General features: G+C 38.2%; 1 protein-coding gene across 3 annotated transcripts in view; it reads left to right on the forward strand.

Annotated features, from left to right (window-relative positions):
• The window catches only part of CCDC73 (coiled-coil domain containing 73), a 63,975-nt gene that overhangs the window by 28,330 nt on the left and 20,633 nt on the right, over window positions 1-15,012 (forward strand). For 2 of the 3 annotated variants that reach the window (XM_071559049.1, XM_071559051.1), the window contains 4 exons: window positions 4,590-4,725; window positions 7,353-7,432; window positions 12,766-12,894; window positions 13,222-13,281. In XM_071559049.1, the coding sequence (XP_071415150.1) occupies window positions 4,590-4,725; window positions 7,353-7,432; window positions 12,766-12,894; window positions 13,222-13,281 (405 nt within the window). Of the gene's footprint in view, window positions 1-4,589; window positions 4,726-7,352; window positions 7,433-12,765; window positions 12,895-13,221; window positions 13,282-15,012 lie in introns of those variants that run through there. The other variant, XM_071559052.1, reaches the window with a different exon arrangement.

The following is a 15,012-nucleotide window of genomic DNA, read 5'->3' on the forward strand; positions in this document are numbered from 1 at the left end:
CTGTGGAATGCCAGAACTCTCTGCATGCGGCATCTGTTCTTGTCTTCCTGTAATAACTTGCATTGTCTGATCCTGGGCACCTCTGAAGGAGTGAGCATTTGGAGTTACTTGTCTTCTGCAGGACATAAATCTTAAATATGTATGTTGTAATGCTAAAATGTGAAAAAAGAAAAGAAGAAGATTGAGGCTGGTGTTGACTGTTTAGAAACCAAATCTTGTGTGCAGTGCAGGAGCAAATTTGGAGTGCAGGATCTCTGTGTAGTCAGTAGGGAGACAGTGCATCAATATTAGTGAGTAGATGGGGTGAGTGCCTCTGTAAGAGACAGATAACTAGTCTAGTGTCACTTGCTGACTGTGTTTATGTTGGTAAACTTAAGTGTATGTGAAAGGATTTGGTGAAGCTGCAATGAAATGGGCAAGATTGATTAAACTGTACTGCTCTTCAGCAAAGAGGGAAGCTGGATGCAAATAGCCAATACAGCCCATTGTGTGTCAGGAATATTTTAACAAAAATACTGGCTTTTCCTGAGAGCTTCTCTGCCACCATTTAGTTTTCTAATACAGGTGTAGTTGCCAAATGAATGGAAAAGTAATTACTGGAAAATGTATAAAATATACGAATATATGAATGTATTAAATATATGAAACTTTAGAAGTTGGTTCATTCTTAATAATATGTGATAGGAATGTTATTTACTTCCTGCATTTTTAGGAGTTTGCCTGTAATCATACTGTGTTGTTTAAAAACACTGTGAGAAGGTAGTGATATGGTATAAATTATTTTTAAGTAGAAAAATGGTAGGAACTAAAGGAACTATTGTGAAAAAAAGGTTTCTGTTTCGAAGATTTACACTTGGTAACCCTTTGCATAATTTTCACATGATCTTGCCTTAGGTCTCCATGCCACTCCATCTCCTTTGTTTCTCTGACACTTTCACCTCCCAATTACCACCTTCTGCTTCACTGAGTACCTCTGACTAGTGACTCAATTTCCAGAATATCTTTGAGATATGAGCAATTCCCTCTTTGTGTTCCTCCAGTCACCTACTTGACCCTGAGCTATTTCTCTGGTCTAGTTCCACCAAGAAATCATTGTGCCTCAACAAACCATATGGCCACAATCAATTCCACTCCCCATCCCAGCTTATCTTTATTACTGGTGGAGGGCAGGGCAATAATTCCTGTTCTTGCAGTATTGGACGTTAGGAAGAAGAACCAAGATTCTGTGGGTCTTACTCCAACTCCAGGGTCATACCCTCCCTATCCTGCAGTGTCTCCTGGTGTTTCTTGATTGTCTTCCATGGAAGAATGTTTATGACCTTTTCATTGTGAGCAGATGAGTCACATACTCAGGCTTTTATTTTACAATGCACTAAGCCTGGAAAGCAGCTTGTCATCAAAAATCATATTTAGGCAAGTGGTGAACTCCTGATAAAAAACTCTTTTGGGCAGAGCAGGCGAGTTCCCTTTTTTCCTGGGAAAGAGCCCTGTGAAATAGCAAAGCATATTTCTGCTCTTTGAGAGAGGAGGAGGGACTAGCACTGTCTTGCTGACTTAAGAGAGAAATGGGGATAACACTAAGAAAAAGTCCATATTATAGAAGTGCAAACCCCCTCAGATCTTGCCACAAGCTGTTCAAGTCTCACATCACCCTCTCTGTTCATCAAGCTCTTAGAATAAATACACCTGAGGGACTATCAGGAAAAGCAAAGAAAAGTTTGGGGTTTTTTTGTTATAAAATCCCCCTCCTAGCATTAGTTAAGCACAGTTCTTCAACAGTTAAATTATGATTACGAAAAAGAGAAAGTGTATGAAAATTCTCAACCTACATTCCTTGCACTGATTCTGTAAGTGGTGGTGTTTCTTTGCCAGTGCTTCCATTATGACTTTCCATTTGCTGTAGTGTGTTTAATTTCATACCTTATAAAACATGAGAAATTTGTATTGTATATCCTGTTTTGCTGGCCTTATGGTGGTCATTTCTTTTGATTACTCTCAGCTTTTATTATCCTCTGATGCTTGGACATGTATTGCATTTGTTACTGTATGGAAATGGGGCCTTGCATAACCCAACCAGACTGGGCCAGGTGCATCCTTGTGTAACTTGAATTTACACACGGGATGAATTTGGCCCAATTCATTTTAATTGCTGTGTTGCTTTACTGTAGATTAGAAATAGATTAGATATTTAAATAGGTGGTTATCCTTTCTGAGGAATTAATTTAACCCATCATCTTTAGACAAAATTAATTTTAAAATTGACAAAATAGTACCTTACAAAGCTATTAACAAAAAAACAGTACAAAGAAGAACACAAAAAATTTAGTATATATGAAAGAAAGGACAACAAATAGCTTTAAAATAAAACAGTGGCTTGTGTGTGTCACTGAATAGTTCCTAGGGAATATGTATTTTCAATTGCCCCTCAAAAAATGGGAGATTAGTAAAATTCATTAAATATATTTTATTCATTAAATATATTTTCCTTGATTACTGTGGGAGTGTCATTGTGGTAAGATATTACTTAGGCCAACATGTTAATAGATACAAAAATAAAGTGTTAGATGCTTACAAACATAGTTAGAAACTTCCCTACAGATAAATAAACTAAAGGAAAAGCGAAGTCATTATATTTCAAGATGTTAGAACTGAGGAATTAATAATTACCCATTAAAACATTACTCATATTTTCCTAGGAAGCACAGGGTACTAATCTGCATTAGTTTCACTAAGTCAAAGTCACCACTGCTCTAGAATTGCTGGATGCAATTCTGATTTTTGCTAGTGTGTTGAAATTCTTTGACTTAGGTGTGTCAAGTACACAAACTGTCTCCCAACTGTCCTTGTGCTGTGTCATTTTTGGCAATGCCGGAACGGGAATGGGTGAGCTGCCAGTGCCTCTGGAGGTGGCTCAGCGCGGGAGCTGCTGGCACACGGCCCTGTCCCCTTGGGTGTCTGCACAGACAGAGGCTCTGCACCGTGCCTGTGCAACCTGCTCCAGTGTTGGACCACCCTTACAATAATTCTTCCACCCTAAAGTTTAAGTGATATTTCCAGTCTTTCAATTCGTGTCAGGAAAGGAATCTGACTGTGATTTCTTCATTCCCTGTGCACACACACCTTCCCCATACACACACATTCACCAGATCAACCCTCAGTCCCCCACTCTCCAGTCACAGGTGCCTCAGCCTCTCCTCACGTCAGGTGCTCAAATCCCTTGATTTGATAGTGAACCTGGACATTGAACAAGGCTATAACGGGAAAACACCTGTTTGAGTGTTTATTGCAATAGAGCTTAGAAAGCTTTTATTGTTGATTAAAACCATGTTATGCTGGAAGGTGTTTCAGAGCATGAGACTAAGACAGTGCTTTGACTAATGGCTTGCAAAGACTTAACAATGTTTGCATAATGGATTGCTTCTAATGTGTAGCAGGAGACAGTAAATGTCCATCGGCCTTATTTCCATGATGAGAACACTGGCACTGTTGGCAAAGCTTAAGGAGCATCTTTTCTTACCTGTTTCCAGCCACTTCCTCGTTTCTGCCCAGTGCTGGTGTGTGAGGTTGCTGGGACATTGGGTTGTGGGGGCTGTGATTTGAACTGTCCAGAAATTTTAACCAGGCCTCATCTGTTGTTGTGTTGCTGTGACCTTCGAGCGCCGTGTATTGGATTAATAAATACAGCAGCAGGTACAGAGGAGCAGCTGGGGCAGTGAGGTACAGGCAGAGTCGCTGAACCACTGAGTTGTTTTGTGCAGCCCCAGTCTGAGCAGCTGATGCAGGGTGGGACTGCATGGACATCCTGCATCAGAGGGATGTGGGAATGCACTGCTGGACTGGGTGGGGGTGCAGGAGGACAAGGGTAGCCTGCAGGCAGCGTTAGCATGGTAGGCCATGGTCACAATAATACAAAGACAGATGAAATAACCTGTTTAAGCCACATAACAAAGGAAAAATCGAGATAAGGATTTGAAAGCAGTTTATACAGTTCTGCAGACATAGACATGAAAGTTCTTCTAAATATCTGGAAAAACATGAAAACATGTAAAAGTGCTGTTTAGATAATCTAACACACAGGAGAAGGTCTTCCTGCTGTCTGGAAATGGGAACTCATATGAAATATCAGTTTCATAGATGTGAATAAACAACTGAGATATTCTGTGAATGACTTTGCATTTATGCTGTTGTGCTCAAAAGCATTTGGAGAGCTATTTACTATCATTACTTACTACCTGAAGGAAGTTCTAGCCAGGTGGGAGTTGGTCTCTTCTCCCAGGCACTCAGCAATAGGACAAGGGGGCATGGGCTCAAGCTCTGCCAGGGGAAATTGAAGTTGGAGAGCAGAAAAAAATTCTTTCCAGAGAGACTAATCAGGCATTGGAATGGGCTGCCCAGAGGGGGTGGATTCCCCATCCCTGGAGGTTTTTAACCTGAGATTGGCCGTGGCACTGAGTGCCATGATCTGGTAAAGGGACTGGAGTTGGACCAAGGGTTGGACTTGATGATCTCGGAGGTCTTTTCCAACCCAATTGACTCTGTGATTCTATGATTCTATGATTAAATGGGTCTTTCATTTATGCTCCTACCAGGATCAGAAATTACAGATGCACTTAACAGCGAAAGAGGAGCATCATAAGAAAATGAATGAAATTGAGAGGTGTTATGCTACCATTGCATCTCAGTTTGGAGTCATAAAGGGAGTTCATGGAAAACTGGAGCACAGTGGTATGTATGTCTTAAATGTCCTCCAGCATTTGGTTCTGCAGTGTTTTGGCAACCCTGAGTGGAGACACCTGATAACTCAAAAAAATAGCACTTGCCCTGTGCAAAGTGCTGCTCTTTGCTGATGCACCACTACAGTTCTCTGTGTGTGACCATGCAGGGAATTATACCGAGAAACTGATTTGTGATAAAGCAGTCCAGAAGCAGATCCATCTCTAAAAAACACCCCAACCCTAGAACAAACCCAGTCAAAAAACACTCAAAGAAGCTTCTTAATCTGGACCAGCTTCCTGTTGCCATTCAGCATAATTAATTTAAAGCAGTTGTACCAGTTTAAATGAAGGGGGGAAAGTAAAGGAATTAGCAAGTAGGAGAAAATTAATGCTTTTTAATGTTGGAAAATGGATGAAAAACTTTAATGAAATAATAACAATTATTTTCTTGAACAGAAATATAAAATCTTAAACCAGTTCAATAAATAAATAAATAGGATAGTATGAATAATTTTATGCAGTTATCACTGTCATGTAGATTCTTGCTATATGTCTATTTAAGCTTTATAAATCTGTACCACAACCCTATTCATGTGTTGAAAATTATTTGTGAAACTACTAACAGACAAAAATGCTATTCCACACAATTTTATTTTCTATAAATATATTATCTTTATCTGTCAAATAATAACTTGGATAACAAACTAATAAAAATACCTCATTGAAATGAGGTTCTGTCACTATTAATTTGAGAGATCCTTGTTTCTCATAAGCAAGTGATAAATTCCTCTGCAAACATCAGGGTGTATGTGTAGAATATAGACTTGTGAATTGTTCTGTGTGCCTGGAGTTTTCATCCATGTGAACACATACACAGGACAGAAATAAAAATAACTGTTATTAAGGAAAGTAGTTGTATAACTGAAACCAAAACCAACCAACACAAAAAAACCAATCAATAAATCAAACAAACAAACAAACAAAAACCCCCAGCCACAAAAACTTTTCAAATGCTGAATCTTACCCAATTTTGATTTCTGCCTGAAACACCAATTTTTTTTTTCAGATCTATTTTGAATAAACTGGTCACGTATTCTATCTATACTTGTGATATTTCAGTACCTCAAGTTACTTTTTGTATGTCGTTTTTATGATGTTAATATTTATTATTCAAACCATATTAAGATAAAATATTACTGTATTGTGCTTTTATTTACATGGGACAGGGGTTTACTGTTATATCAAATACAAAAGTCTTCTTGCAATACCATGTTAAAATAACACTTACTCTCAGTATTTACTACATTCGAATGATAAAAAAATCTTTTTTTGCCATGTTTCTACTTGTATTTATCAGTAATTGCAAAATGAACCCCTGGAAGAGATTAAATGTGTTCCTGCTTCTGCTGAAGAAGGCAATATCTTCACCAGCTTGGCTCCAGTGTGCCTTCAGTGCAGGGAATTCCATTTGCATGGCAGTGTGTAAGATGTGCAATAGGCATGGAGGGAACTTGTACACTCTGAGCAAGAAACTGCTCTCAGTGGGAAAGTCAGGCAGGAAGCGTATGAACAATTTTATGCAAATCATTTAAATTTATAAACTGCTGTTCTTTATCTGCTAAATGAAGGTTATATGTAGGGAAACAAGAAAGTGAAAATCGATGTGCTATAATGCTGTAGAGGGAAAATACCAGAATTGGTAATAAATCCAGAACTTTATTGCTTAACCAATGCCCCACTATTAGTACTTTAAAGCCAGAGAGTGAGCACGTGACTCCAGTTGAAAGGTAGGAGAGAGTTTTACCAGCTTTTGCTTGCTTTTTTTTAGGGGCTTTTCCTAAGTTGTATTAGAAGATAGTTATTACATTCTTCAGTATTTTAATTTTTTAAGCACATATTCTCATACAAAACTGCAAAATTGCTTATTGTATTGTAAGATTGTTGTCCATCTTTCCCCATGATAGACCATCTTTAGCAGAAAAGGGAAGGACTTTCTGGGTGTGATGGAGTGTCCAGATCTCTTGTATTCAAGTGTGATGCCAGAGACTTATTGAGGAAAATAAAGAGAAAAAGATTCATTGTGGAATTTCAAGCATTTTCCCAGTTATACCTTGGCTTGTTTAAATTCTAAGAGAAAATTCCCTTCCCTTTCTGAAGGGACAGAGGTTATTCTTAGAGTTTTCTGCTGCATTGTCCTCTGCTGTTTGCTGTCTTCCATGGCCATATTCATATAACTCTACATCTGTTAATGGAATTATTTGTGTGTTCTGTCCATTATGGTCTGTGTTCCTCTGAAAATAATTAACGTAGTCAGAAAATTACAAGAAAAGCCTTGGTTAAAGAAAAAAAATCAAAGTTCATAGACAAGTGATCCTGCTAAAATGACAGCAAATTACACTAAAAATTAAATTACAATTTAAAAAAAGGCAAACCAACATACAGAAAAGTCTTAACTCCCTGTTTGAGGTATAGAACAACAACCAAGTACCACCTGGTGCAGTCCTCCAGTGTGGCATCACAGTACACAGAAAAAAATAATTGAATCATATTTTCAGTCTCCTTTCCATGAAGATGCTTAATTATTTTACACACATGTTACAGTTATACATACTAACATGCTCTAACTTTTGTTTAAAGTGCAGGAAGCTATACAGCACAATAAGAAACTGACATCAGTGAATAAGAGACAAGAGACTGAAATAAGTAATCTGAAGGATGTAAGTAGAGGATGCTTTTCTGAAAGTAGAAGCAGGATTCTTTGGGACTTCCAAAAGCCACTGCAGTATTAGATCAAGTAGTAGTCAAGCTACAGAACTGTTTTTCATTCTATGATATGGCTAACTTAGTCTTATGCTTCCACAGATCTTTCAGTTTAGGCTGGAGCAGCTTTAAATAGTTTCTGTAACTTGGGAACTTTTATTTACCTCTACCGCATCCTATTTGATTCTTGCTAATTATTGGTGACCTCTGTTCTTCCTGTGCTGTGTTATCATTGCTCCTCCCACCTGATATGGAAAGGTGTTTGCAGTGTAGTCAGAGATAGAACACGAAGAGTGGTTGCCATGGAATCAAGATGGTCACTTGAATGTAGAATAAAATGTGTAACTGAATCTCTGTCAGAAGTGGGAGAGTTTTGTGACAAGGCAGCTGAGACATCAGATTATGGTCATTCTGTTTACAAAGAAGCTGTCTGGCCATTAAGCTCTTTTCTCCCTGCATCTATTCAGAGAGTGCCCTTGCCAAGTGTGTTCTTGAGTTGCACCCTTGAACATCTATAATAGTGAGAAGGATGAAGGTCTTTTTTCCCTTCAAGCTGTTTATTACGGGCTGACAAAGGAAGAACAGAAGGACCCTCTTGAGTCAGAATTGTTCTGTAAACTCAGTATCTTGCACCACCACATCTTGTTTATATCTCCTTATCGTTCTATTTCAGGCTTTTTAATTTTCCCCCCCCCTTTAGATTCTCTGATGATTCTAGATAGGGAACAAATGCATGATTGTCTCAGCTTCTTGGCCTAGTCTTAATTCCCAGTTTCCAGATGGATGCTTTGAGCTGCCGTGGAATCTTTGTAAAGATTGTGAGTTTTTTGGCAAACAGAAAGGGTCAGGGGAAGAAAATAATTTGTACCTGAGGAACAGAGACTATGTACATTTTACATTTATATCTATATTGATCAAAAAATTGATGTTTACCTGCCATGGGCTTTCTTTCCCTGAAAAATGGGATTTGAAGGTACATAAGTACTTGAAAAGTCTCCCTGAATCTCATATTGTTTTTTAAGAGCCATGCAGCCTCTTACTGTTAATGTTCTTTGGAATTTGATCCATTAAAAGCCCGACTTAAAATTTAATTTAGTCTTGGCATATGAACAGTTTGACATTTTTTTATTTTGTTTAATTCATACCTTCTTTAGTGCTTTACTTAATTTTTACTTTAATTACAGGAAGATAATTTAGCAACAGTAAAATTTCATCAGGAACTCTATCTAGATTTGTTTAGTTACATACTAGAATATGACATGCCAAACCTCAGTGTCAGAAAGATCAAGTTTTGAAGTGACTGATCTCAAAATTTCAGAACTCTTACCATTGTATAAGCAGACTGAAAAACACAATAACAGTAGAGCTGAACACTGGAAAAATTCTCAAATTAATTTCTAAATCACCATTAGGCTTTATAGCACTTAGAGACATTTCTTTAGCTCCATAATTCAAATGATAGGGTATATATAAAACTATATATGTTTGTGTGAAATATTTGGTGGAGGGAAGAGCAACAGAAAAATATTGGAAGGTGTCAGTGTTGTTAACTTTGGAAAAGCCCTATTGGTAAGGATGCTAAATCATTATAGCTGTGAAGGTCTGAGGACAACTTTGTGTGGGTGCATTGGGTGCATTTCAACTGTGGACAAAAAGAGGGACATTCATCTAAAATGCAGCACATCTTTATTGTAATATATTGTAAATAAAAGAGGCATTTTAGAAATATTTAAGCATTACAGTAAATAGAATTTGTTGCTATTGTTAAGAAACCAAGAATAATTAATTACATACCGTTCTCTGAGGGTAATTTGAGAGAGAAGAAATGTTTAAGAAAATTTTACGCAGAGAAATTTGCGAGTAAGACAGGTGTGAGAGAGAAACTGATTGTGATTTATGCACTCCAGCAATCAAACATATTGCTTGATCCACTCTTTTTTGGACTGTATTCTTGATTCTTCAGGTCGGGGTGATGAATTTTAAATAAAGTACTGTAAGATAAGCAGAAGAAGGGGCCAACTGAAACTTAATCTGGCTTCCTGAGTTGACCAGGAAATGCCTTTATTGCAGTTATTTCTGAATTTCTTACTGTTTTTTTAGTATTTAATCATCCTGTTCTGGACAATCTGAACTGGAATACTTAGAAGAGTTCGGAGAAGGGATTACCAGGCTATTTTCACTTGCTACATAACTGAAAAGTCATGACATCTACAGCACTGGTTGTGACAACTTCTAAAGCTGGTTTTATCTGCCTTGGAGACTTGGCTGACCTCTAACAGCTCTGACAACTTATGGGTTCAAACTTCGTTCCTCTGTAGCCTCAGTGGTGGAGCAGGAATGACTGTCCACAGTACTAAAATCTTAATTTGGTTGTCAACTCTTATCACAGCCATTACTTTGACTCAGACCAGGATGATCTCACACATTTGTTCTTACTGGGAATATGAAGTTAGTGAATGCTATTCAACATTTATGGATAACCCCCCCTAATCTCCAGTTATAATGAAATTGCAAGTATGTTATGGGGGTGTTAAATATGTACAACAAGGGGTTAAATTAGAGTCTACTCTACAGGTTTAGTCTTATGGCATTTCAGGTAAGAAATGTTACTTAGGCAGGTTGTAGTTTTCTCTTGACATTGCAGCTTCAAGTCCAGTTCCTAAATTTTAATGCAAGGGACTGTAGTAAAATTTTCTTTGTGGTAACAGGTTGTTTTGGGATTTGAAACCTTTGATACTCAATGTGGTAGGATTGTTTTCAACCACTGTGCAAACACTTGCATTGAAATCTGGCCAAGAAAAAGATTTCTTTCATTCTGCTGCTTAAAAAACAATTAGTGCTGCTCAAGACCTGGAAGATTATCAGAGAGTTGCACCAGTCTAGGAGGAGAGACGAAAGATGTAGTTATAATTTTGGATACAGTTAAAATTTGCATAACGTATCAACGCAGTCTTGGGAAGTGGCTACATCTGGCTGCAGGGGCTGCTTTTCCAGTCCTACACCAACTCTTAAGAAGATGGGTTTGTGTGGCCTCGAGGTAGCGTGGAATTAAAATTTAGTATTGATCAAAACTACGTTTTAGAGGAAAAAAAAGGTGGAAGTTTTAGCTTAGATCAACATGCAAAAGGAAAACAGGTTTAAGGAGCAGGACTGGATTTTCGTGGCACTCTTGGCTTACACTGGCATGAAGTGTTTTTGAAGTCATGTCACTAAGCGTTGGCTGCCAGGAACACATCAAAGGAACAGGCTCAAAGCCTTCTCATTCTCTCTTAGCACGCCTCAAAAACTGATAAATAGGTTCCAGGTTCAATTTAATTTTTAAGTTTTGAATATTACCATTAACTTTAATAATGAGAGAAATCTGCTAGAAAAACCAAAAACTCTGAAGGTGAAATTGTAATTAATTTCAGAGTACAAAAATATATGTATGTATACCTAAAATAATTTTATATTATTTTTACATCTGCATAGCTTGTCATTTCAGTCACTATGGAAAATTTTGCCATTATTTTTGGTGGTCTCATTAGTGTTGATTTTTTTGGAATTTGTGTTGGGTTTTGGTTGTCTTCTGGTTTTGACTTTTCTTGCCTACAGCGTTGTATTAGCAGGTCCGGGTTTGTTTCCAGATGGATTGAACACACCCACCTGCTACTTAGAAAGAATCATCTTTTCTACCTCAGGGGCATGAGCTACTTAGTGAGACTTGTTCTTTCCCCATGACAAAATAAATAGTAAGGTTTTTCTGCACACTGTAAAGTCTGAGTTTTGGAAAATACATAGTGTGTCACATCCATGGCAGGTTTTTGCACCTGCTTGTGTGGCCACAACCTGTTACTCTATTCTTTATCCCATTCCTGTAATTCTCTGTGCAGGCTGGCACAGTGCACATTTTCACTTCTACAAAGTTAAAACTGCTGCTTGCACCTTCTGCCACTTAACTGCAGGAACTCTCCTTGCATATTTTATTACAGAGCCTTCCCATAAAAACAGTACAACTAATATGTGTTTCTATTGCAAAAATGGGGGAAAAACCTTAACAGCTCACAGAATATTGTAATTTTAAAGAATTACTGCCTTTGGGTTCTGTAATTGATTTTGCAGTTACACTTAGTACTTCCTAGATAATTTTAGATTTATTTATGGCTAAAATACATGAAAAATAAAGGCTCTAGCAAAAAAAAATTATTTAAAAGCAGTACCTATACTTGTGTTTTCCATAAAACTCTGTGAATTTCAGCCACAATGTAATCTTTGCTTCTTCTTTTGTACTTTTCTATGATTTTGTCCAGAACAGTTAAACCATTGGTGCATGATAATTCTGTCTGTGATAACTGGAATTCCAGTTTTGTGAAGAAAAGCTAAACAGACCAAACTTAGTTGTTAGATAAAACTATTGCCATTCTGACTGCTTGGTTCACCACTATGGCATCATGAAGAATTCTCGATACTATCTGTGAGCAGCATTCATAACCTCTGCTGTTTGTCTGAGTAAACGTCAGAGCACTCAAGGAGAGAGCGATATTAAACAGACTACCTTGTACCAGAACGGGAGGGGTGGGGGAGAACAGGGCACAGTATTTATGACTCCGGGAACTATAAGTTGTAATTTAATGAGATCAAAGCATTTGCTGCTTATTTGCTGCACTAGGAGCTTGGAATAAACTGGTTACGAAACAGATACCAGAAAAAAAGCAAAAAAAACCAAGCAAAAAAGCAGGATATTTAAAAGAGCACAAAGACTATAAAATCAAAGGCATCATGCTGTAGAAGCTTCTAATATAAAATTAATTTAGCATTCTCCTGAGAGTAAGTAATTAATGTTTCAGGAAAAGCAAAGATACTCCAAATTTATAGCCAGTTCCTGTTTTTGCCAGATAATCACTGCTCTTCCTTTTCTCCTCCTCATTCCCAGGAACATACACAGTGGTTATAATAGTACTTTATTCCTATTGTCTATCTTGGTGGAGGAGGTTTTACCAATACCAACTCAATGTCCACTTTTAATATGCTTCCTGGAAGGGAAAATAACAAATGATTAAGCAAATACTTCAAAGAGAGTAAAATTAGCACAATAACATTTTACCTCTGAAAACAAACTTTTAGTCACATGTGATGAGTTTAAAGTTTAGCAAGTCAGTCTTAGAAATTTCAGTACCTCTAATTTATTCTGTTGTTTCCACGCATAATTTAAAAGTAGGGCACGACTCGGGATAGTTTAAAAGATTTGTCTCTGTTTTGAATTGCAATGCCTATACTAGATGAACTATTTATATGTGTTTCCTGTGTTAAGGAACTGAAGAAAGTAACTACAGACTTGATAAGGTCCAAGGTCACATCTCAGTACAGGGTGGGAGAAGAAAACATCAATCTTGCAGCGAAGGAAAAACAGTTTCAAGAACTGCAGCAAAAATTCAGAATGGTATTTTGGAATTTAAACAAATTAAATCTGTGGTGATTATTTTCTGGAAATTACCTCTGATGTACAGATCAGTGATTCCTTTCTACTAACTGCATATACAGTACAATGAAACTATTTCCAGCATAACTTTTTCTCGGGGAGTAAATATTCTGTGAATATCAGTATCATTTCATAGTAAAATAATGGGTAAGAAGACCCTTCAATATAATTCAATTTCTTTAAAGAGCCTCATGATGATTCACTATCACATTAATACAATATTACTAAAGAAAAGAGACAGTAATTTTAAATGTCTTTTACTGTTCTTCATGCTTTTTTTCTTTTAAGGAGACTGCAGTTAGTAAAAAGGTTCAAGAGGAAAACACTCACATTAAAGAAGAAAAACTGGTGAGTTGTTAATACAGCTTTGCTATTTTAAATAACTTAAGAGTATATGTGCTATATTTCATATTTAAGTTTCTCGAATTAGTATACCAAGACACAAAAACTAGTTAAATTCACTTGTTTACTCTTAATAAATATTTTAATAGTATCATGAGGGGGATCCTACTGGTCAGTTTTTTGAAAGAGCATTACCGGAACAAAATCTATTGTTTGGCCCTTTATTTCATTTCAAGACTTAAATACTGTTTTTGAATTCAGATGGGAGGAATTTGGAATTCCCATGAAACAGTTGTCCCCATGTCAGCTCAGTACAAATCAGCAGAAAGGCTACATAACATGGAATCACAGAATCATAGAATCGATTGGGTTGGAAAAGACCCCTGAGATCCTCAAGTCCAACCCTTGGTCCAACTCCAGTCCCTTTACCAGATCATGGCACTCAGTGCCACGACCAATCTCAGTTTAAAAACCTCCAGGGATGGGGAATCCACCCCCTCTCTGGGCAGGCCATTCCAATGCCTGATTACTCTCTCTGGAAAGAATTTTTTTTCTGCTCTCCAACTTCAATTTCCCCTGGCAGAGCTTGAGCCCGTGCCCCCTTGTCCTATTGCTGAGTGCCTGGGAGAAGAGACCAACCCCCACCTGGCCAGAACTTCCCTTCAGGTAGTTCTAGACAGTGCTGAGGTCACCCCTGAGCCTCCTCTTCTCCACGCTAAACACCCCCAGCTCCCTCAGCCTCTCCCCATAGGACTTGTGCTCCAGTCCCTTCACCAGCCTTGTTGCTCTTCTCTGGACCCGCTCCAGCCCCTCAATCTCTTTCCTGAACTGAGGGGCCCAGAACTGAACACAGCACTCAAGGTGTGACCTCACCAATGCAGAGTACAGGGGAAGGGTCACTGCCCTGTGCCTGCTGGCCACGCTATTTTTGATACAGGCCAGGATCCCATTGGCCTTCTTGGCCACCTGGACACACTGTTGACTCATGTTGAGCTTCCTGTCAATTAGTACCCCAAGGTCCCTTTCTGCCTGGCTGCTCTCCAGCCACTCTGTGCCCAGCCTGGAGTGCTGCAGGGGGTTGTTGTGGCCAAAGTGCAGGACCCGGCACTTGGCCTTATTGAACTTCATCCCATTGGAATCAGCCCATCTCTCAAGTCTATCCAGATCCCTCTGCAGAGCCCTCCTGCCTTCCAGCAGGTCAACACTCCCTCCCAACTTGGTGTCATCAGCAAATTTGCTGATGATGGATATAAACATTTAGTCTATAGAGTGACATCTACACGTAGCTAACAGAGTTAAGACTGTCTTCTGTTGCTGAATCAGGTGTGTTTCAGAGCAAATCTGGATATTCAAGCTGAGGTATGTGGCATCAAGTATCAAACATAGCTAAAAAAATGTATTCCCTGTAATAACAGCATAACACACTGCTTTGCAGAATATTGAGCCTAAAATGGTGGTTTTGTCTTCTTGAACAGTTATAGAATTTTCACTCTGCATTTCATTAAAGGGAACATGTCAGGGCAGTGTCTCATTCTTACTCTCAGGGAAGGACAAAAGCAGTAGCTTGTTTATAATGCCCACAGAGCACTCGTTGGAGGCTCATCCAGCAGCACTGTTCCAGTCTGTAAAAACCTGTTCCTGTTTTGAGTTTACTTTTAAAAAATTCTTGCCAATAAACACGGGATAAAAAATGAGAGACAAATTCAGGCCTCATTACTCTCACAGCCCTGAATGCAC

The sequence above is a fragment of the Pithys albifrons genome, chromosome 6, assembly GCF_047495875.1.
Source record: "Pithys albifrons albifrons isolate INPA30051 chromosome 6, PitAlb_v1, whole genome shotgun sequence".
Classification (NCBI taxonomy): domain Eukaryota; kingdom Metazoa; phylum Chordata; class Aves; order Passeriformes; family Thamnophilidae; genus Pithys; species Pithys albifrons.